This window comes from Orbicella franksi, chromosome 15, assembly GCF_964199315.1.
Source record: "Orbicella franksi chromosome 15, jaOrbFran1.1, whole genome shotgun sequence".
NCBI classification, from domain to species: domain Eukaryota; kingdom Metazoa; phylum Cnidaria; class Anthozoa; order Scleractinia; family Merulinidae; genus Orbicella; species Orbicella franksi.
Window position 1 is genome coordinate 3,770,707 of NC_138159.1, and position 23,203 is coordinate 3,793,909.

At 38.1% G+C, this 23,203-nt stretch overlaps 2 protein-coding genes and 1 pseudogene across 2 annotated transcripts; 2 read left to right on the forward strand and 1 right to left on the reverse strand.

The window, feature by feature from the left end:
- Window positions 1-1,164: 1,164 nt before the first annotated feature.
- Window positions 1,165-2,118, forward strand: LOC145470525 (high-affinity lysophosphatidic acid receptor-like). Its single transcript, XM_081454329.1, has one exon. The coding sequence runs from the start codon at window positions 1,165-1,167 to the stop codon at window positions 2,116-2,118; it is 954 nt and encodes a 317-aa protein (XP_081310455.1).
- A 7,763-nt stretch (window positions 2,119-9,881) lies between these two features.
- Window positions 9,882-11,190, forward strand: LOC145470568 (high-affinity lysophosphatidic acid receptor-like; annotated as a pseudogene).
- Window positions 11,191-17,394: 6,204 nt separating this feature from the next.
- On the reverse strand, window positions 17,395-23,168 carry LOC145470572 (cannabinoid receptor 1-like). The gene is made up of 2 exons (XM_081454379.1): window positions 18,032-23,168; window positions 17,395-17,483 (listed from the first exon to the last, which is right to left on the reverse strand). Exon 1 carries the CDS (start codon window positions 23,001-23,003, stop codon window positions 22,068-22,070), a length of 936 nt encoding a protein of 311 aa, XP_081310505.1. The 5' UTR covers window positions 23,004-23,168; the 3' UTR covers window positions 17,395-17,483; window positions 18,032-22,067.
- Between the last annotated feature and the right edge of the window lie 35 nt (window positions 23,169-23,203).

The following is a 23,203-nucleotide window of genomic DNA, read 5'->3' on the forward strand; positions in this document are numbered from 1 at the left end:
AAAGAAAATACGCATACTGATTGGTTAAAAATCGTGTTTCTATAACTCGATGGAAACACACAACTAGCACGGGATGTTGACGTAATGATGGCGCGAGCAAAGACAATTTACATTTTGATAATGAACTTTTTTTTTGAAAGTTTGGGAGAACTCGCAAAAGCTGTGGAAACACTCGCCTGCGGCTCTTGTTCCCATAGAATTTCTCGTTCTCCCAAACTTCCACCCGTGTTTCTACAACTCTATAGAAACACGGTACATGTTTTCTATTTCTTAAATAATTGTTATGCTACGAGTATAAGAAAAAAGAAACATCTTTACCTAGAAAGAACCTTTAAGCTAAAAATGGGAAAAGCGTTTCAAAGACACTAACCATAAGTTGTAAAAAATCGTCTAGAAAGAGCAGTTTTGTCATTTCCGTAAGTTTCTTTTTCAAACTATCGACTCAATATGATGCAGACTCAGCTAGTTTGATTTCGTGCATCATGAAGCAAAGACAAAATGAATTTATCAATTGTCAATGTCGCATCCAGTGCACTGACTGCTCTTGCAAACTGTCACCGCTACAACACAGGAATGAACCAATATCCGCTCGTGTTTACCAGCCTTCGCCGTGCCCCTGCAACATGCTTATGCCCATGTTCCAGGTGCTTCATGCACGCCCCCCGCAAAATGTCCCCTTGTGTGTGCGACCTCAAACCAAATGTTTATTCAGGGTTGTACTTATTATAGCAGAACCCATTTCAATTAATCAGCATCCAATGAAAACTGACATAAATCAATTTTAAAGATGTTCACGTGCACACTATAAATAAAAGTAAAGATTAGTTAATTTTTACAATACATAGAAAAATACCGACATTCGTTGTAGCGTCAGCGGAGAAAACCTCTTTATGACGCCCACCTATCAAAGCAGGCTATTCTATATTTTGTCTCCAATACGGGAGTTGCAAACAGAACGTTGAAACGCAGATGTTTTATTAGCTGGAAGCCTTGAAAGGCCTTTGTTTACAGTCTATGCATCAATTTGGCTCACGAGACAGTTTTGTCCGTTATTTCGTATTCTGTGGTAGTAAAATTTGCATTTCAACCTGCAAAGGAAGGTTCTATTTCGCCCAGGTTTACCCAGCAGATCTGATTGCCAACGCTCATGAACAAAGATAGGTGATGTTTAATAACACGCCCTCTCCAGAAAAGACTTTCTTGACAACTTGTGGCACAATCGGCGACAACAGACTAAAAGATTTTTTCTCTTACGAAGTTGCTTTCTCGACCTCGATAGCAATTGCTGTTTTATCGCCAGTGACAGTGACGGGAAATGCCTTGATTTTGGCGGTAATTTGGAAGAGGACGTTTGTGAGATCATCGTTCCACGTTCTTCTAAGCGGATTAGCGCTCACAGATTTGTGTACAGGACTCATCTCCCAGCCTTTCTTTGCCGCCGCCTATTTTACGTACTTTGCAACCCAAGAGGCAGATTGCCATAAGTTAAAGCTTGCTTTGACCCTGAGGACAATCGGCGCAGGCAGTGCCCTCTACTTCATTGGTTGCACAGTTCTTCTTTTAGCAATCCTGTCCATTGAACGATGGCTGCACATGTCTCGACGTTCGCTGGTGACATCACGTGGTGGGCAGTATTTCACAGTGGTTTTACTGTTACTGGCACCGATTCCTGCGGTCGTTTTTCGTGTTTTGGCAACTAAAAGTCAGAAGTATGGAAATAAAATGAGTATTGCCATTGTAGCAATGGGTCTCATTTGCTATCTGACCATGTCATTTGCCTACTTTAAAGTTTACCGAATTATCCGTCATCACCAACAGTTAGTCCAAGCGAACGAAGCATCCCAAAATTTTGGGCGACAAGCAATCGACCTGGCGAAATACAAGAAATCTATTGCCACGATCATATATATTCTCTTGCTATTTTCGTTTTGTTTTTTACCCTATGTTGTCTCTAGTGGGGTTTATATTAGTCTTCAGTTTAGCTCGGAAATATTTGTGGTTGATAGGGTGACAATGGTGGTTTTATTTTTGTCCCCTTCACTAAACCCAGGACTTTACCTTTGGAGAATGAATGATATTCGCAGTGGAGTTAAACAATTATTCTACAGTTACAGCTAGACAACACGTCAAACTACTGCCATCTAGTTGACATAGATTGCTGAAATTCTATATGATTCGCAATGTATATTATCTGGGGATATTCAACTACTATGACTTGACTTCCACGGTTTTCCACCTGCCAGAAAGTCGTCTGTAATCGGTAAAATGGGTCTTATTAATTTTATCGAACATATTTTTTGAAAGATTAGCAGTGGCAGGTCAATGTAAGTGACGAAAAGACAATACCTAGATGTATTGTAAGAAAAAAATAAAGATTTATACTTAAATCTGATTAGTTTTAAAGAAATGATTAATTTTGAAGAATATATTATTTGAAATCTTCGAAGGGACGGAATATAGCAGGTGTCAATTTAGGTTACAGACAGACGATACCTATTATAAGAAGAAAAATAAACATTTATCTTAGATGTGATTCATTTTGATTAAAGAAATAATTTATTTTGCAGAACATATTTGGACGTTTAGAAGGGGGAGATATAGCAGGTTGTCATTCAAATTAGGGAAAGGCAATGCACATTATGAGAGGGAAAGATAAAATGACGAACCCAAAGAGCCTCTGCATTGGAGGCTTCGCTCAGCCATTCTACCTGGCCCAAATATTATTTTTTTAATGACGTTTAGCAAGAAAGTTTGAAATAGAACTAATCTATTCTCAGTACCCTTTGATACACGTGTACTGAGAACTAAACGACAGAAACAATATGATTATCCAAGGTGTAGATTACCATAGTCATAACACTCACTCAAAGGACACTATTCGATGCATTAAATCAAGTAGTAACTGGGGTTTGCTCAGATCACTAAATAGTGCTTTACCCGATTGGAATGGACATAAAAAAAAAACTTCCTTTTAATTCCTTAGAATGTCGTTACTTGATAGGTTTAAATTTTAAAAGTGATTTTCAATTTGTACTTCCATTTTTTATTAATACTTGGATTTGATTGTGATTAGTTTTAAATTTTTTACTCTAATTTTACCTTAGTTACTGAGGAACTCCCTGAAAACCACGCAATGTGACGGGAGCTTCCTCCATAAAGATTATTTATTTATTATTATTATTACTATTATTATTATTATTATTATTACTACTACTACTATTATTAGAACAATCGTAGAGATCACCATATTAAAGTAACACCTGGCAGGTAGTTTTAAGCCTACCGTATGGCAATATACATAGCAAAAAACAGAAGGAGACAAAAATAAAATATAAAGTAATGGTGAGAAAATAGAGAACGTTTCTCAATTTTGATTAAAATAAAGTTACGGTTTGGAATCGTTTTGTGCCGTTGTTCAAGCGCTGAGTTTAACACAAGTGAAACTGCGGTTACAATCGTATCTTTAGCTGGCTGTTCTCGATTATATTATTTGAAAGATTTTCCATCATTTTTATCCTAGATGTAATTCAATTCAATTTTTCATTTTATTTACACTATGAAGGGTATTTGCATACATTTTAATTGGTAAAGTAATGAAAGTAGTTAACGTGAAAAAACCGTAAAGAAATAAAAATTCAGTGTGACCAAAGGTGACCAAAGTTGGACACATTCATGGGCAAGCGGGGGCCAAACGGCCTTAAAATCGGTCATTCAGGGCAAGTTTGCCCCCTTTGCATATTTTTGTACGAAACTTTGCACACTGCCTTGGATCGTTGTCTTGATCATTTCAATTGTAACAAAATGTCAAAATGTCATATTGTGACGTCAAATTTGATGACGTCACAAAAACGTGTCATACAAATTTTCTAATTTCAAACCACCAAATACATCATTTAAAAGAGTATGACTAGGGGACTATTATACTGAAAACCGTTCCTCGCCGCGACAAATATTTCTCGAGTTATAGCAATTTAAAGAAATTTCAGTTTCCCCGGAACCATTGTGCTCCTCTAAAGTCAACCCCCATGATTTTTTTTCTTCATTTTTCTTTGAGGAACTCTTAGAATTTGATAATAAAGAGTACTTAGTGCTGCTAATTATCGTATCATTTTAACTTTTTTAGTCTTGGCCTCTTAAACAAGTTTTTGTTGTTTGAATAATTGATGACGTCACCTCTAATGACGTCAAAAATACGATTTGAGGTGTTTAGAACGGCAGGAAAAACATTGATGGGCAATTTTTTGGATTACACTCATATAGTACAGTCAATATGCAACATAAGTGAGATTGCTTCCAGGAAAATACACCTTCAATTTATCAAGGGGGAGTCCCCGGTTTTGGGCTGAGCATTCTCTAAAATTTAAAATGTTATATCTCGTTTAATTTTTGAGATATTGACAAACGGTTTTCAGCTTTTAACTACTGTTGCTTTGCTCTTTCAAAAGAAGTACAGAAAAAGCTGGAATTTAAAAACTTTTAATGAAGGTTATTGCATGACGTCATTAACTGTGACGTCATATTTTGATATTTGCTGTCAATTTTGTTGTCAAAAAAATGGACATTTGTCCTCTATTCACTTACCAAGTTTCGCGACGAGATATTTACTACATTTGAAATTATGCTGATATAACCAAAATTGGCGCACCTTAATGACCGTTTTCAGGGCCGTTTCGCCCTAGCGTAGTAATTGGGAGCATAACAAATTAAGTGGCAGTCCCGCTAAAAGCGGTCCACTCGACTTCGGGACCAAAAATACTTTTCCTTCATTTTTTTTTCAGTGAAAAGGGTTTGACCCATATATATATAAAAAGCAATTTATTATTTTCCAATTCTTTATTTTCGCTTTGCTACGAGCCAAAATTGAATTTTGGCCCAACTGAGGTTGCCGACCGTGATCAGAAAGGTAAAATTCACCGATTTTGTGAAGCGTGCTACGTCGCCTAAAATGCAGCTCACGGAATTTCGATTTCATACGAATTTTAAGGTACATTCATTATTCTGACTGATGAAATATGGAAACTTTTCGAAAAATTCTCAGCTTACCAGCGAGGCTGGAAGACACCCTACTCCGAGGCCTTTGATCACCTACTAAAATTTAGCCGAATTTGACGGGGAAATCTCAAAAGTTGGGTCTAAATGAAGCCTTCGAAGCACATCACAGTAAATTTCATACCTTAATAAACCGTTCTATAAATTCAAACCGGTGGGTATCTCCTTGGATTGCACGCGAGAACAGATTAAAATCTGCCACAGTCAGTGTGTTTACATAGCTATCGCTCGTGTCAAAGCTCCTTTGCATAACCCTAGCATCCGGTGAAAATACACCTTCTTCCGTTCAGGTTCGTTTGTTGACCTTCTGAGTAGTGGCAGATAGCTTCCTTTAATACTTGTGTACACTCTAGATCCAGTTTTGAGGTGAAGGTTGCGTTAAAGTTGATCAATTCTCAAGACTTGCGAGACTCCAAAAGTAAATAATGGCGCCGGTCTGCAGAAATTAACCGTAGCCGTCGTCCTGACCCTTCAATAAATTCTGCCGCAGAGGTAGCACTAGGAGAAGAAGAAAATCGTAAGTTTTCATTACCGTTTAATGGCAACTGAATCCTGTACTACTGCCAAGACTACTGGGAGCTTGAGGGCTATATACCCGAATTTGGAAAACAACAACAACGACCACTTGCCGGTTGCATCGCTGGGAAATGAACCTGAATGAACACGACACGCTTGAATGGAACTATGTTTTGCGATGAATGATGGGCTTTACTTCTGTTTTATGCTTGATGCTTGTCTTTTAGCATCTTGCACAGCGCATAAAATAAACTTCGGGATCCGTTTATCGGGCCATTTATACAACGAAAGCTGCACCAGCTTCGTCAAAATGTCACACAAGTTGTAACGTGACCAGTTACCCGGGAGGGGGGTACTCCCATATATGGGCTATATAGGTATCTGTATGTGAGGCCCCAAAGGGTGGGGTTTTTCAGCCGTTTGCGTCATAAATAGGGTATCGATTTTGGCCATTTTGGTTATGGTGAGATGTTGTATTAGAGATCTTCTTATTGGTTTAACCTTGGTTTACACCTCGGCATCTGAACTCCAATATAAACTTAATCAATTTTCCCTAGAAAATTCCTTTCTTCACGGTTTCGTTTACTGAACATCACTTGTGATCCGATAAAACTGCAAGTAACTGAAACAAATGCTCTTTTTACATCTATTTCCTGGTCTTGCAGCAAACATTATATTACTTATGTGATTACGTTTTAGGAGAACCCTTCACCTGCAATACATAAACTTGCAATAGTTCCTTAAAATGGAACTCATCCTAATTCAACATCTATTTTTAGTTTATCTAGAGTCAGTATATATCTGGTGGTAAAGTGGTAAGATTTATTTTTCATTAAGATTTTCATCTACAACTCACATGTATGATTTATTTAAAGTATCGATCATCTGATTCTAATTCTGGTTCTGGTTAAGCTAACAAGATATAGAATTTAGTTGAAGGGCTCCTGACCTGAGTATTTCGTTGGTGTTGGTATGGGGGCCACCCCCAAAGTTATCAGTAACATCAGTTCCAACTACCGAACAGCAATAACCTAGGGTACACTGTTATGTAGTAAAACGAGACTAGAGATCATTTTGTAGGAACATGTACAGCAGAACCTGTCGATACCATTTAAATGCAGCCAAGGGACGACAGAAGCAGGTTGCTCACAGATCCTCCTCCTAGAAGAACCTGGTGGTCCTTCAGTAGAATGGCATCTGCAGGCGATAAATTTGGATATGTGGCCTAGAAGAACACTATCGAAGCTACGACAGACATATTAACGCCCAGATCGATAATCAGATGATGGCATTTGTTAAGAAAAAATAATTAACCCAATTCGAAACGTTATAAAAAATAGGCCAAAAATGTTTTCTACAGTTGTCAAGGCATTCGAAGTTCTCAGTTCGACATGGAATTTCATTCTGTCCATTTGTTTATCCGTATCAGCAAGATAATTGTTTCACTCCATTGCGGATATCTTTCATTCTCCAAAGGTAAAGACCTGGGTTGAGGGACGAAGACAAAAATACAAGGACTGCGGAAAAAGTTTGGGCCAACGCCATTCCTAAACTGCCTCCTAGACTAAACTTGACGGCAGTAATGAGAACATAAGGAATAAAATAGAAAGTAAGTAAGGCTACAATGTACAACATCGAAGCAACAAATTTCTTGTATTTCACCAGGTCTATTACTTGTCTACCAAAATTCCGAGAGGTTTCGTTTGCTTGCACTTGTTGTTGGTGATGACGAATAATTCGGTAGACTTTGAAATAGGCAAATGACGTGGTGAGACAACAAGACAGCAACACGGTGATAATCATGATCTCAGTCGCAGTTCTATATCTTTCATGCACAGTCCATAAAACGCAATGAGCAACAATGGGAATTGGAATGAGCAACAGAATCGCGACAGTGAAACATCCACGACTTGTTGTAACCAAGGATCGCCGAGACATGTGCAGCCAACGTTCAACGGACATCGGTGCTATCAGAAGGGTCGTGACGGAAATAAAGTAGACCGCACTGCTTTTCCCGATTGCCGATATGGTGATAAGTAGCGGCGTTTTGGTAACTACTCCAGGGTTTACCCATGCAGTACATCAGCGTCGGTGAGACATAGAAAGGCTGGGCGATGAGTCCTGTGCATAGATCAGTGAACGCTAACCCGCTCAGAAATATATGGAACGGTGTTCTCACAAACGTCTTCTTCCAAATTGTCGCCAAAATCAATGCATTTCCCGCCACTGCCACCGGTGACAAAACTGCGATGATTGTGGAAGTCGCAACTGAAAAATTCAACGCCCTTTCGGGAATAATTGAAGGAGAAGGAGTTGCGTTATAGGACATGGTTCAGCGATAATTAAGAGATCAGCTAAAGCTAACTGTGCTGGTCGGTAAAAGCGAGGAAGTTTTTAATATCGACTTTTAGAAAGTAATTTAAATGTAGATCATTTCACCTGCTGACTAGTTCTATTCAGCACCATTCGTTCATTTCAATGTTTTTGACGTGTTTGCTTTTTATAATAGTTTTTGAGTCACAACAAATTTCTATCCTCTTCTATCAATCAAGCATACTCAATGTTGTCTGGTATGGTAGGATATATGAGCCTCTCGTGGCGTAGCTTCCGATAATACCGAGATCTAAAAAGCGCACAAAACCTTGGAATTAGAACTAACTGCTTTTCAAGGAAATAGCCGAGCTGAAAAATTGATTTTATCTTCGCTGGTAACTAATTTTCTTTCAGGTATAAAGAAATAACTGATGAAATTCAGGGATGGTAAAACGCCTTTGTTATGGGAAACGCGCATATAAAATGCACATCAATGCAATAGCATGAAACCCGAATTCTTTTTTTCTCGTTTTAAATCAGCGTGGAGCATCCATATGAAGCTGAACTGGCTAGTGAATATGACAGCAATGAATTTTTTTTAAATTTTAACTGTTGTTATTAAATGTAGATTGCTTGACCTACCTTCTGTTGTTTTTGTTTTCGTCATAGTAAATAGAGGGAGGTGGTTATGAAACCCGACAAAGTTCTTCATTGTATGTTTTGATCGCTTTTTTGACCTTGACCGTGCACAAAACACAATAGTTGTTTACCCCGTACTGAGGAACCAACCAATAGAAACGTGTTGGTAACGTATTTCATGCATAGTGTATGAGCGCAAAACAAAAGATTGTGCACGGTCGTGGACCTTCCAACATAAATCTTGGTATCTTTGTTTGCTCCTTTGATGTTTGTTGGGCTTCGTAACCAGTCCCCTCTATTAACTTGTTTTAAACGTTTGCCCTAGTTCCTTTTTTCTTCAGTGCAGAATTTCCGTCCAAACTACTTCGGAGGAATTTAAACAACAATCACCGCATTACTATTTTGGATTTGTTTTTGAGTAAAACTTGGATAGGGAAATCAATTGATAATCATAACTATATCGTTTTCGAAAAGCTCCGTTTTCAAAATGTTTTCCCTCCACGCCCACTAATTCAAAAAGCCGGCGTTAATTTCAAATTCCTCCGGTTTGAACAGCGTTCTTGAAAAGCTCCGTTTTCGTGACGGACTAGTGTAGACGGTAGACCTAACCGTAGAAATAAATCTTCGTTTTCAAATTTCTCTCGCGCAGTGTGGATGCTGCCTAACATATTAACTCTGTTTTAGTCTCCCCTGTGTGCAATTTTAATTCGGTTTGCCTGACAATCTAAGGTATATTAACTATTTCTTTTGTTTTAGATTTCAAAGTACAGTGGAATCCCGTTAATACGGACACCAAAGGGACACGATAAAGTGTCCGCATTATCCGGGTGTCCGTATTAAGCGGGCTAATTTAAAAGAAAATATATGAGCTTTTTAGTTGTCAGGAGAAAGAAAACTGTCCGTTATAAGCGGGTGTTCGTAGAGCGGCGTTTCACTGTACTTAAATTCCTTGCTGAGAATTTAATTTATTTTACTTCTAATTGAGTTGCCTCATTCAAAAAGATATAGTGAAACCCCGCTCTACGGACACCCGCTTATAACGGACAGTTTTCTTTCTCCTGACAACTAAAAAGCTCATATATTTTCTATTAAATTAGCCTGCTTAATACAGACACCCGGATAACGCGGACACTTTATCATGTCCCTTTGGTGTCCGTATTAACGGGGTTCCACTGTATTCTAAAAAAACTGAAAAACAGAAAAAAATAAGATATTATTTCTTCCATATTTTCTGTTAATATGTATTTTGCCTGAGAGAGGTATACGTGACGAAGCAGAACCATTTGTCTTTGAAATAGACATTAATACAAATAAAACAATGAAAATGATACTGGTTATATGTTAAAAACTGTCAACAAGTGAAATCGCCAATATTCAGTTTCAGCTACAAATTTTGGTCAAAGCGTAACACCTGTGCAAGAAAACCTAGTTGGACTATGTTCAATAACACATCTTTCTATTTTAGACAAAGTTCTTTCGCCCATGTTTGTAACTGGGACGATCGTAAGATTCACGCAATCGAGAACGAATCTTATCTTTACAATGTTCTTTTCTCCATACCTGTTATCATCACTGTTTTATCACCGGTGGCAGTGGCGGGGAATGCATTGATCCTGGCGGTAATTTGGAAGAAGAACTTTGCGAGAACACCATTCCATATTCTTGTAAGTGGATTAGTGCTCACGGATTTTTGTACAGGACTACTCTCCTAGCCTTTCTATGCTGCGGCCTCCTTCATGTGCTTGGCTAACCCCAGAGTTCCTGGCGACAAGGCGAAACTTATCACCATCTTAAAAACAACCGGCGAGTGTGGCTCCATCTTCTTTCTTGCCGTCACGGTTCTTCTTATAACACTGATGTCCGTTGAACGATGGCTTCACATGTCGACTAGACGATCCCTCTTCACATCGTGTCGGGGATATTCCGTTATGATTGTACTGTCACTCATTCCCGTCTCCACAATTGTTTTTCGTGTTTTGGAAAATGAGAGTCGGAAATACAAAAATTACAGGAGATTTGCAATTATTGCACCCTCGTTCACTTGCTATCTTACCACCTCATTTGCCTATTTTAAAGTTTACCGAATCATTCGTTGTCACCAACAGCGAGTCCAAGCAACTTCTCACAACATTGGTCGACTGGCAATAGACTTGGCAAAATACAAGAAATCTGTGGCCTCGATGGTGTATATTTTCTTACTATTTACTGTGTGTTTCTTGCCTTATATCGTATTTAGTGGGGTGTATCTAAGCATGCAGGATAGGTTAGAAGTGTACGCCGCCTTAAAAGCGTCTATAGCGCTTACACTTTTGTCTTCTTCACTCAACCCTGCGCTTTACCTCTGGAGAATAAAGGATATTTACAATGGAGCGAAAAACATATTTTGCAGGGGTGGTTAATGAAACTGTCGGTGGAAGAGTGTCTCATAGGTACCGGAGATTACTCCGGGTTTTGTAGAGCGCGTAGGAGTATTTCATCTTCAAAATGGATAGTGATGCTACCCAGTTCATCGCAGGCTGTGGAGAGGGTCTGCGAGAATAAATTACATTGTACATAATTCGGACCTCGTCCAGCTCGCCAACTGAAAACAGTAGGGACTTAAAGTAAATTTAAACTTTACCTGCGAATCTCTCATTAAATCTTTTGTTTAGTGACGTTCCTGTTGACTTTGCCGTCATGGTTTTCTCAAACCATCGACGTGGTCTACGTTCTCAAACGCCAAGGACGACCAAGCCTCGGTTTTAGAAGGCAAATTGCAAATTTTATCATGAACAAATTACCAAAAACACTGCTTGTCACGGTCAACTTGATGTACGTCGTCAAGAAAGATTATGATTCGTTTACACTCATCATAGACACAACTGGCGTCAGTAGTGCCATCTACTTTATTGAAGCCACGGTTCTTCTCATAACACTGATGTCCAGTGAGCGTTGGCTGTACCTGTCTCAACGATCCCTGGTTACATCGCAGCGTGGATGTCTCACTGTTCTCACAATATTGATCGTTCCGACTCCTACAGTTGTTTTGCGGGTTTTACCTAATGATAAACACGGCTACGGCAATAGGATGAGGCTAGCAATTATTGCCGCCATGCTCACTTGCTATCTCACCACGTCTTTTGCCCATTTTAAAGTTTACCGAATCATTCGTCATCACCAACAACAAGTGCAAGCAAACGAAGCATCGCAGAATTATGCTCAGCAAGCAATAAACCTGGCAAAATACAAGCAATCTGTCACCACGATGCTATTTATCATAGCATTACTTTCTTTTTGTTTCATTCCGTATGTGTGTAAAACAATAAAAATGCAAGCAAGATATAAATTCCCAACCATATTTATTCGTTGTAATAATGGGTAAAAAGTTAATGGCAATATATGTTTTAAGAAATAGGTGTTGGGTCATTCGAAATATAATATTGGAATATTTTAGGTGTTTAAAAAATGTTGCCTTTCTTATCGTTGCTGATGTGTACGCAGGTGCTGCGTTTCCTAGGAACTAGTTCTTCAGCGAAATATGTGTAAATTACCTGACTGTTGTTACACTGGAAATAGTGCCATGTAATCTAACTATTTTGAATGTAGTATCTACTTCAATAATTTGTAGCCGATTCTTGCTAGGATGCCTTGGTACATTCATGTTCTGCGAGCACCGTTGCTGCACTACATGTTTTCGGTTCAGCTGCGTTGTCCAGCAACTCGTTTGTTTACTCGCGGGTGTCGATCGAGAAAATGAAGTAAAAATTGAAATCTAGATTTGGAAGCGCTCTTTTTGGAATTAGTCGCGTTAGACTCCTTAACTTATTTTCAGTCTCCTGTCCAATTTTTCAGTCTAACATTGCCATTTTTAATGACCTTTTCAAGGAGTTTTATACCCAAATAAAGAAAAGATTCCATACAATAGCAGCGGCACCTCGTTAGAGGATGTTTGTACCAAGAGCATGTCCAGTTAATGAGATGGATAGTTTTAATTGGAAATCCCGCCCAGGAAGCTGGGAGTTTGCAAACCTATTTCTTGTAACACTTATGTTGTATGAAATATTTAACAACAATTTTTATGTTTTAACGTAGTGTTATCCTAAACGTTTAATCGGTAAGAACGAAGATTGTACCTGACTTTTATATTGCTCACGTTACCTTATATAGGTCAACCACTTAAGAATAGTTGGTTAAAATCAAGGTAGAAAATGTTTTAGTCAACCTCGATAACCTCGAAGGAAAATATGCTAAGTAGCTTGATGCGCAGTCGGAATAGAATCTTATTCGAATTGCGCATGACACTACGTTAGCCTAATTGACAGATTGACATTGATTTGATGGATGACGTGGTTGTCCCTTTAAAAGGAACGTGACGAGTTAGCTCCTTGTAGCTGTAGTAATTGCTGTAACCAGTCAAGAGTAGCAGTAAGAGAACGTTGTGAGTATTGTACCGAAGTCATCAATAGTGGAAATAAAAAGAGAAGCAACCTAACGAAGAGTGTTGGAGTGATCAGCTAATTTCCCCAAAGGTCGCTTCAACATGTAGTTTCTAGTGAAATCATGGTAAGTCTAGACCACACACGTCCAGAAATATATATAGCCGATAGCGTGTCCACTATAATGATATTTTTGTCGTCTTCGCTCAATCCAAGCCTCTACCTGTGAAGAATGGAGGATATGCGCCGTGGGGTGAAACAGCTATTGTGTAGGGGAACTTAGAGAAAATATCAAAAAAATCTTTTATCTCGAATGTGGTTTATCTGGAAATGCACAACATGGGTTAGATTTTCTTGACAGAGTTTATACATTTAGGAACAATTTAACCAGATTGATTGATGAACAGAGCAAACGGGTTCGTGTGTAGTGGAAATCCTTCTAAAAAGACGGTACTTCTATGTAGTAGCAATAAGTAAGAAACGTGAGGCGACGCAATGAACAGTTTGCTTGAACATTTTTTTTTTCTCAAAAGAATCAATTACCCCATGGTATTCCTTACGGACCCCACTAGAATTTAAATTGCATTTTCTTTGAGTTTTGTAACATCAGAGAGAAGACATTTTTAATTTCAAAGTAAAGTATAATAATGTTCGACAGACATCCGTCATCTTCAGTGCAACAGCTATTACAAACTGTTTAGAACTGTGTGATCATGATTGCTTTTTCAAAGCATGCATGGAAACAAGGCATCGATGTTCGAGAACTAAGACTTTTTCACCAAAGTCATACAAATACTTTTTGAACAGTTACAGTTAATATTATTCTAGGTCGTGAGATTAAATTCTGGAGTGATAACTCCATCAACTTTCACCTGTCATGACAGTCTCAATTGTATGTTATTTTGCTTTTCAACAGCATACCTCCTAGCATGATTTCTGTATGTTGCCCTTAGTAATCAGTTACCGGCTTCCATCTCCAGATAGTGATCGTGATCCCTCTTTTGTTGTTTTATTCAATTTTCGTACTTTTTCTTATAGTTTCCCTTTATCTCAGCTCAGTATCCGCAGAAAAATTACAAATATATATAGAAATGTTCCCCAAGTAATCACAAAGTAAACATTATTCTTGGAGTTGACTTAAGAATAACATTTTATATTTCCCATAAAGAACAGTTGTTTCTTGACCAAATGCTTCTGCGACTAGCACTGAAAATATGGTGAAGAGATATGACTTTATTAATGTTGTTTTGAATTATTTGTTTTTCCTATTACAAGCCATTTTCATCAGTTCATATTTACCCTAAGGGACAGAAAGGAAAAATTAATCATCGTACAGAGAAAGTGCCTTTGTAATCATTTTTCCTGTTGTATTGAGCGTGTTCAACTCATTTCCTTTGCGAAATTAATACTCTCGCTATCACGGAAAGAAAAGTAATGCTAATTGCCTTTCTTGAACGTTTTTCCAATTTTGCTGCTATTCTATATTGTCACGTAGTCCATTAATGGAACTTGGTTTAGGCCACTATTTGTTTTGTCAGGCGGAAATCTTAAGAGGTCTTTGTTTGCAGTTCATCAACTTGCCTGGTGAAACATTATTTTGTGTTCGTTGACATAACGAGAGTAAAATTTGTTCATTTTCACCAAGGTTGACCAAAGACGGGACATGTTCAGTAACGCGTCCACTCAGCAACAGGCGTTTTCCTTTTCTTGTAGCTCGATTGATGAAAACTGGAGAAATGCGTCTTTCTATTACACAGCTATTTTTTCGACTTCCGTATTAATTGCCGTTTCTTCACCGGTGGCAGTTTTTGGAAATGCACTCATCTTGGCGGCAATTTGGAAGAAGACGTTTGTAAGAACACCATTCCATATCCTCCTGAGTGGATTAGTAATGGCAGATATGTGCACGGGACTCATTGCCCAGCCTTTCGTTGTTGCAGTCGATTTGATCATTTTAACACAACCTAAAGAGGTTTGCGACAATCCCAAATTCTTTTTGGCCCTATTAGGAATTGGTAATGGAAGTGCAACTTACTTTATTAGTAGTACAATGGTCTTTATAACATTAATATCCATCGAACGATGGCTGCACATGAATCGTCGATCCTTGGTTACAGCCCATCGTGGCTACCTTACAATAGCCGTGGTTTTGGTTCTACCAGTACCCTTAGTTGCTGTACGGCTTTTTAGCGACGTGAAGTATGAAACTTATAGTCGTGATGTGTATACTACGACACTGGCCCTGATGCTCTTTTGTTTTGTTACCACGCCGTTTGCCTATTTCAAAGTTTACCAAATCATTCGGCATCATCAGCAGCAAGTCCATGACACGTCTCAAAACTTTGGTCAACCAGGAATAGATCTGGCAAAATACAAGAAATCTGTCGTGTCGATTCTTTACATTCTACTCCTATTTTCTCTCTGTTTCTTGCCTTTTGTTGTGTCCGCTGTCATGTTTCTTTTTTGGGGGAGGAGTTTAGAGTTAGGTGTCGCCTTTGGTTTGTCTATGTTACTTTTATTCTTGTCCTCTGCACTCAATCCAAGTCTTTACCTTTGGAGGATGAATGATATTCGTAACGGAGTCAAGCAATTGTTTTGAGATTGCTACTTAAGAGCGAGGGTTCGATCTAAGTGAATTGCGCTCAGGTTATTTCCAACAAAGGACTCGGTGTCTTTTTCAAGAACGAAACAGCAGAAGAAGTAGATAAAACAGACATGAAATCAGTATTAATGTATTAATAGTATAATCAGTATTATAATTAGTTTCTCCTTGACCTGCAAAGAACGGTGTTCTGAAATTCAAAGAACTTGGAAAAAAGTGAGTTTTGAATGTCAACTCTTCCCTTGCCTCGATTAGTTCTGGAACTAATTGCGGGGGCAAGCAATTCTTGTTACTATATGTAAGAAAATATAATAAAATAAAATAAAGTTGAAAATGAAATTGAATCAAAATTATTTGTTATTTTGTCATTGTATTACTTGGAAGGTTTATTTATTTCATAGTTTGTTGATATTCAACAAGTTTATATTTCAATAAGTTTAGGAAGCTCAATCAGCTAGGCTCTCTGTTCCACAAATCGATATCAATAATTTGTCCAAGGCTTGAAGGGAATGGTGTTCTGAGATAAATTATAGTGAAATTTTTTTGGCTTCAAAAAGCCTGAAAAAGAGTAATTTTTGAATGTCAACCTTAAGATTGTTATTTTGTCAGCGTATTGCTTTGAAGGTTATTTATAAACAAAATTTACTTTAAAAAGTGCATTTTGTTTATCTTTCAACATAATTAAAGCTCTACGCAAGAAGACAATTTATTTCACTTCTCATTGAGCTGAGCACATTCAATATCTCTATTACAACCTAAGCTACAATCAATTTAGTCGCTAAGCTGTGCGGGAGGTCATTTACTATAAAGGAAATATTATCTTCTCTAAAAGTAAATAAAATGAAAAAAAAAAAAAAAAGAAGGAAGAAAGGAAAAATTAATTTTCGGCAGGTGAATCCTTCCACATCCGATGGACAAAGAAGAGAAAAATTTCACCTGCCTCAATGAATTCACATTGTCTCGACCGTCAGGAAAACCATCAGGAAAAAGGATTTCAATGAACTGCTAAAAACCCGTTCTTCTTGCTCCAGCTTAATCGACATACATTAACAAAACAGGCCATGCTCAATAGCGCGACTTTATATCCCAGACAAAGTTCTTTCTCTCCTTGTGACTCGCCAGATGAAAATAGCGATGGCAACGGACCTCTATGCTACAAACTTATTCTCTCGTGTGGCACCATTATTGCTATTTTATCACCGGTTGCAGTGACGGGCAATTTGGTGGTTTTGGCAACAATTTGGAAGAAGACGTTCGTGAGAACACCATTCCACATTCTGCTTAGTGGATTAGCGTTCACTGACTTGTGTACAGGACTCATTGCTCAGCCACTGTATGCCGCGGTAGCCTTGATGTACCTTGTCAGGAAAGATTACGATTCAATTGTTAAGGCCATAGACACAACTGGCGTCAGTATTGCCATCTACTTTATTGCCACAACAATTCTCCTCATAACACTGATGTCCATTGAACGATGGCTGTACATGTCTCGACGATCCTTGGTTACGTCATGCCGCGGTTGTCTCACTGTTATTATAATATTGATCATCCCGATCCCCTCAGTTGTTTTTCGTGTTTTAGCTAATGATAAACACAGCTATAGTAATACCATGAGAGTCGCAATCATTGCAATCATGCTCACTTGCTATCTTACCACGTCTTTTGCCTATTTTAAAGTTTACCAAATCATTCGTCATCACCAACAGCAAGTGCAAGCAAACGAAGCATGGCATAATTATGGTCAGCAAGCAATAAACCTTGTAAAATACAAGAAATCTGTCACCACGATGCTTTTTATTATAGCGTCACTTTCTTTTTGTTTCATTCCTTTTGTCGTTTCTAGTGGAATTATAGTAAGTCTAGACCAGCCGAGAATAGAAACATATGTCGGTGATAACGTGTCCGTGATCCTTTTATTTTTGTCGTCTGCACTCAACCCTGGACTCTACCTGTGGAGAATGGATGATATTCGCCATGGAGTGAAGCAACTATTGTGTAGGGGCACCTAGAGAAATCGTCCAAGAAATCTTTCATCTCGATGACATGGATCGCATGTATTCTTGAACAGTGCGGTTTATCTGGAAACGCACTGACCATGGATTAGGCTTTCTTAGTAGAGTTTATAAACAGTTTAACCGGACTGATTGATGAACAGGTCCTTAATTAATTTACAAGCAAACAGGCTCATGTAGTGGACATCCTTCTAAAACGATGGTACTTCTATATCGTAAGTCACCAAACGAGACGGAACGCAATAAACAGTTCGTTAAAGTTTATGAAATGGTGTGTTGACTGTACGTATACTCTATGGAAATAAGCTCCTAAAATCTAGACTGAAATAACTATTTCTTCCAATATGGGATTTTTCCCAAAATATGCGCGTATGCATACGTGTTGCTCATCGTTAAAAAATATGCTTTGACATTAACAAAATGAATTTTTAGCAAAAAAGACGCCGCATTTCTGATGTTGCATCAAGGTTTTATTTAGAAATTACCTTGTTCAACAGCCGCATGATGCTCACGTAAGAAGTGACCTGACATAACAACGAAGCTCGGTTGAACTTATTTTTTGCTAGGAGATTGAATTATCCCATGGTATTATGGACCTCTCTAGATAATTTCAATGAAGTTCGGCAGACATCCGTCATCTTCAGTGCAGCAGTTATTGTAAGAATCTATTTAGAATTTTGTGGCCATGATTTCGCTCTCAAGCATGCATGCAAACACGTTATCGATATTCCAGAACAAGGATGTTTCTCACCAAAGACATACAAATACCAATTTTAACACGCAGTTATAATATTACGTTTGATTGTCAGATTAAATTATGGAGTGCCAACTTCATCGATTTTCACTTGACACAACAGTATTCTAATTCATTGTATGTTTGTTTTCCTTTTCGACATCAGGGCGCCGCCTTTAAAATGTAAATAAACGTGCTGTTAGCATGACTAATGTATTTTCTAAACTGGCACTGTAGCGGCGCGCCCAGTTTGAGCGTGACCTATCAGAAACCTTAGAAACGTTAATAAAAGAAAGAAATGTTCCTCATTGCACCGCAAAGAAAACATTTTTCTTGGAACTGACTTAAACATAGCATTTTATATTTTCCATAAAGAACAGTTGTTTCTTCACCACATGTTTCCTGACTTAGACTTAAAATGTGATAAAGAGATATGACTTTATTAATGTTGTTTTGAAATGATTGGTTTTCCTATTAAAAGCCATTTTCATCAGTTCATGTTTACCCTAAGGGACAGAAAGGAATAATTAATCATCGTACAGAGAAAGCGCCTTTGTAATCATTTTTCCTGTTGTATTAAGCGAGTACAACTCATTTCCTTTGCGAAATTAGTACTCTCGCTATCACGGAAAGAAAACCAATACCAGTTGCCTTTGCTGAACGTTTGCTGCAATTTTGATGCCATTCTGTACTTTCACGTAGTTCATTAATGGAAACTCAGGCCTTTAAAGTCAAAATGGAAAGGACGCTCTCGACCAATTGAACTTAGATTAGGCCGCTGTTTGTTTTATCAGGCGGAAATCTTACGAGGTCTTTGTTTGCAGTCCATTAACTTGCTTGCCTCAAACATTTGTATTCGTTGCCATAACGACGGAAAATTTGTTCATTTAAACCGAGGTTTACCCATCACAACTGATTATCGACGTTTGTGACCAAAGACAGGACATGTTTAGTAACGCTTCCACTCAGCAGCAAGCGTTTCCTTTTTGTTACAGCTTGGTCAATGCTACAGCTATTCTTTCGACTTCCGTATGGAAATAGAAAACATCTGAAAAATTACTGGAAGTTGTGAGAAATAAAGTTAGAGACAGCCGCTTTTTTATTTTAAATTCCGGTGACTAAAACTTGTCGCTGCCAATATTATGGTTATAGGATTTAAAATGACAGCCGTCATGGTAATGTATTTCTTGATTTCAGAATTATCTGTAAAGCACCAAACATCACTCAAAAGTAATGAATCAAAATCATAAAAATAATGCTAAAAGATGTACAAATGTAAAAATTACATTATTAAAGTCAAAGTTTGTTAATAGAAAGAAAATTCAAAATTTAAAATATGTATTGGAAACGTTGAAGTCCGAATACGATGACATGTATTATTAAATTGTTCCCAAATAAAGTTGAGATTAATATAAAATAGTAGAGTTCAGCAGCTTTCTGTATGTAAAATCAGCCCGAACACTTTCCACTCTTTCCCCCTTTGGTCTGATTAGAGTGAAAGACGTGGCATGTAAAGGAGGTCGGTCACGGTGTTTTGGTCACATACAAAATAACCTTTAAATTGAAGGAAACCTGAAAATATTTGTTTACTAAGATGGAAATATACCAAAGAGATAATAATACAACATAAAGGAACAAAGATGGTTACGGATGGAGAAGATTAACACACATTTCAAGGCCAAACATTTCAAGATGCACAAATCGTGAAGTAGCTCCAGAAATTGGATAAAACATTTCGATTTTTGTAAAAGCCACACATTTTTTGGTGCGCTAATATCTGACAAACATTTTGGCCAAGTTTCGTTAAAATCCGATAAATCTACATACCCTATTGATCCCTTTGAATAGAGGTAATTCACGCAAAAATAAACCTCCAGTTTTCGGTCTCGAAAAAAATTCATATTTTTCGTACCTCACTGAAGCAGTTGTCAACGCCGTCATGCCGCCAAACAATGAAACGGAACATAGAACTCCCCAGCGTGCTCGTGACAAAGAGGGCTATAGAAACGCTTCCCGGGAATGAATGTGCAATGTTTATATTTACAGTATATTTTACATTGAGAATAGCAAAGTCTGCCATGAAGCATTCAACAGCTTATTAACTGAATCAGCAGATAAAATGGTAAAAAAGGAAAAGGGAAAAAAAAGGAACGATAGCCGAATAGCCTTAATCGGGCCTACTCGGCGAGCCGAGTCGAGTACGAACAATTATGCATTTAAAAAACTGGATGCTAATAAGGTAGTAAAGAAATATGACCTTCTAAAAGTAGGTAATTTGGGATGGTAGTTTTCTCTTCAAAATTTGGCAAAAACGTCTGCCAGGCCCCACTCTGCCAGAACCTTCTATGCCAAATCGACATACATGAACTGAAAGACCCTTTGGAACAAAAACACACCATACAATTAATTAGTGGCTTTATTTGTTTCCCCTGAAAGTTTTGAACTAAAAGTCAGAGAACTAAACCAAATTGGATTTTGGAATATCTCACTAAGGCCAATTTCTGGAGCAATTTTCATCAAAATCGGCCGACCCACATTTCCAACCTCTGGAACCCTTTCTCAAACAATGCCCTTCATCCTCATTCATCCGGAGGACCTTCATAAATATGAAATAGTTAAATAATCAGAGGTGGCTGAATTACAAGTTCATGCTGGTACGAAAAGAATTAGTTTATCATATACAACGTTATATCTCACGAGGAAGGGGTACAAAGACAAAATTTATTAATTAGAAATTGTTTTAAACTTATAGGTATGCATTATACATGAGACATGTAATAATTAATTTTATTAAAGCTGTAATTAAATTCTGAACTGTAGGTTTAATAGACTGAGCCGCATACTAATTAAGTATGTAAACCTTTAGTTTTTCAGGGTAACTATGTCAGCTCTATAAATATAACACTGCTATCAAAAGAAGTCTTGATAAAAATAAAAATTAAAAAAAAAATTATAAACCTTACAATATGCTAAAATTTCATACGTATAAATAGCAACCGAAACCTTAAGACAAATGTATACTTTCAGTTAACTGTAAAAAGCAAACTAAGTGAAAGGATAAAAGCAATATTGAATATAGGATAAACAGACTGTTAGTCACGAAAATAATTTATGATGTTATTATGGGAAGTAGTCCCTAATAGACTAAGCATAGAAGCCGCATCAGTGATTGTGAATCTTGAAATATTTCGCCTAAATTTAATAAATGTGATACTGTTTATTACGCTGTACGAGATGGTTCTAACTTTTAAGTCTGTACATGAAACCCTATAATGTGCGACCATACATAAGAAATCATGTTGTCCTGTTTATAATATTGGTCAAAGTTTTTTAAATCCTCTTCACGTAGTCCTATGCTTGAAAGAGATCCTTGTGTTCTACGATTCAAATAAAAGGTGTTGAGCATAAGTTTCAATTATGTTTTGACATATTGTGCTGTTGTGCTCTTGAGAGAGAAAAACTGAGTACGTCTGTTGGAATAACCTAGGCCGCTGTGCAAGGCTGTACGTAAACCTCTTATATCTAAGGTAAAGGTGGTAAAGTCTGCATACGTGCCAAATGGCCCATCAGGCCGGCGCTTGTCTCCGGTTTCTGTAGCATGAAGCGACTACGAGTATTTCTACTCCCACCTGGATGGGATGCTAGTCCATCGCAGGGTTGCCCTCTGCATTAAATTCCCCGCATCTATTTATACAATGCCCCCGGCCATGGCTCGAACCCGGACGACTCGATTCGGAGGCGAGCGCACTAACCATGATCGATCCCTCGCTCTTAAGTTAGAAGCAACCTCAAAACAACTGCTTGACTGCGTTACGAATATCATTCATCCTCCAAAGATAAAGGCCTGGATTGAGTGCAGAAGACAAGAATAAAAGCACCATGGACACACCAAAGGCGACTCCTATTTCTGGACTAACCCCCAAGAAAAGAAATATCCCAGTGGACACAACCAAAGGCAAGAAACAGACAGAAAATAGCAGTAGAATGTATAGAATCGACACGACAGATTTCTTGTATTTTGCCAGATCTATGGCTGGTTGACCGAAATTCTGAGACGTATCATGGACTTGCTTTTGGTGATGGCGGATAATTTGGTAAACTTTGAAATAGGCGAATGACGTGGTAACAAAACAAAAGAGCATCAGGGACGAAATCGTAGTATACACTCCACTACTATACGTTTCAGGCTTAACATCGCCAAAAAGTCGTGCAACAACTAAAGGTATTGGTAGGATCAAAACCGTGGCTACTGTAAAATAGCCACGATGGGCTGTAACCAAGGATCGACGATACATGTGCAGCCATCGTTCGATGGATATCAGTGTTATAAAGAGAACTGTGATGGTAATGAGGTAAGTTGCACTTCCATCGCCAATTCCTATTAGGGCAAAAAGAAGTTTTGGATTGTCGCAAACTTCTTTAGGCCGTTTTAAGTAGATAAACATGACTGCAACAATAAATGGCTGGGCAATGAGTCCAGTACACAAATCCGAAATCGCTAATCCACTCAGAAGGATATGGAATGGTGTTCTTACAAACGTCTTCTTACATATTGCCGCCAAGATGAGTGCATTTCCCACAACTGCCACCGGTGAAGAAACGGCAATCACTAAAGCAGTCGAAAAGGTAGCTGCGTCGGAATATGATGCGCTTGTCCGGTTGTCATCGGCCGAGTTACAAGACAAGAAAAATGTTTGTTCTTGAGAAGAACCGTTGCTGGACATGTCTTGTTTTTGGTCACGAGTGTCAGTAATCAGTTATGATGGATAAACCTCTGGGAAAATGAACAAATTCTACCATGGTTGTGGTAATTAACAAAAAATTTCATCAGGCAAGCTGATGGACTGCAAACAAAGACCTCTTAAGGTTTCCACCTGATGAAACAAATAGCGGCCCGAACCAATTTCAGCTTGTCACCCAACAT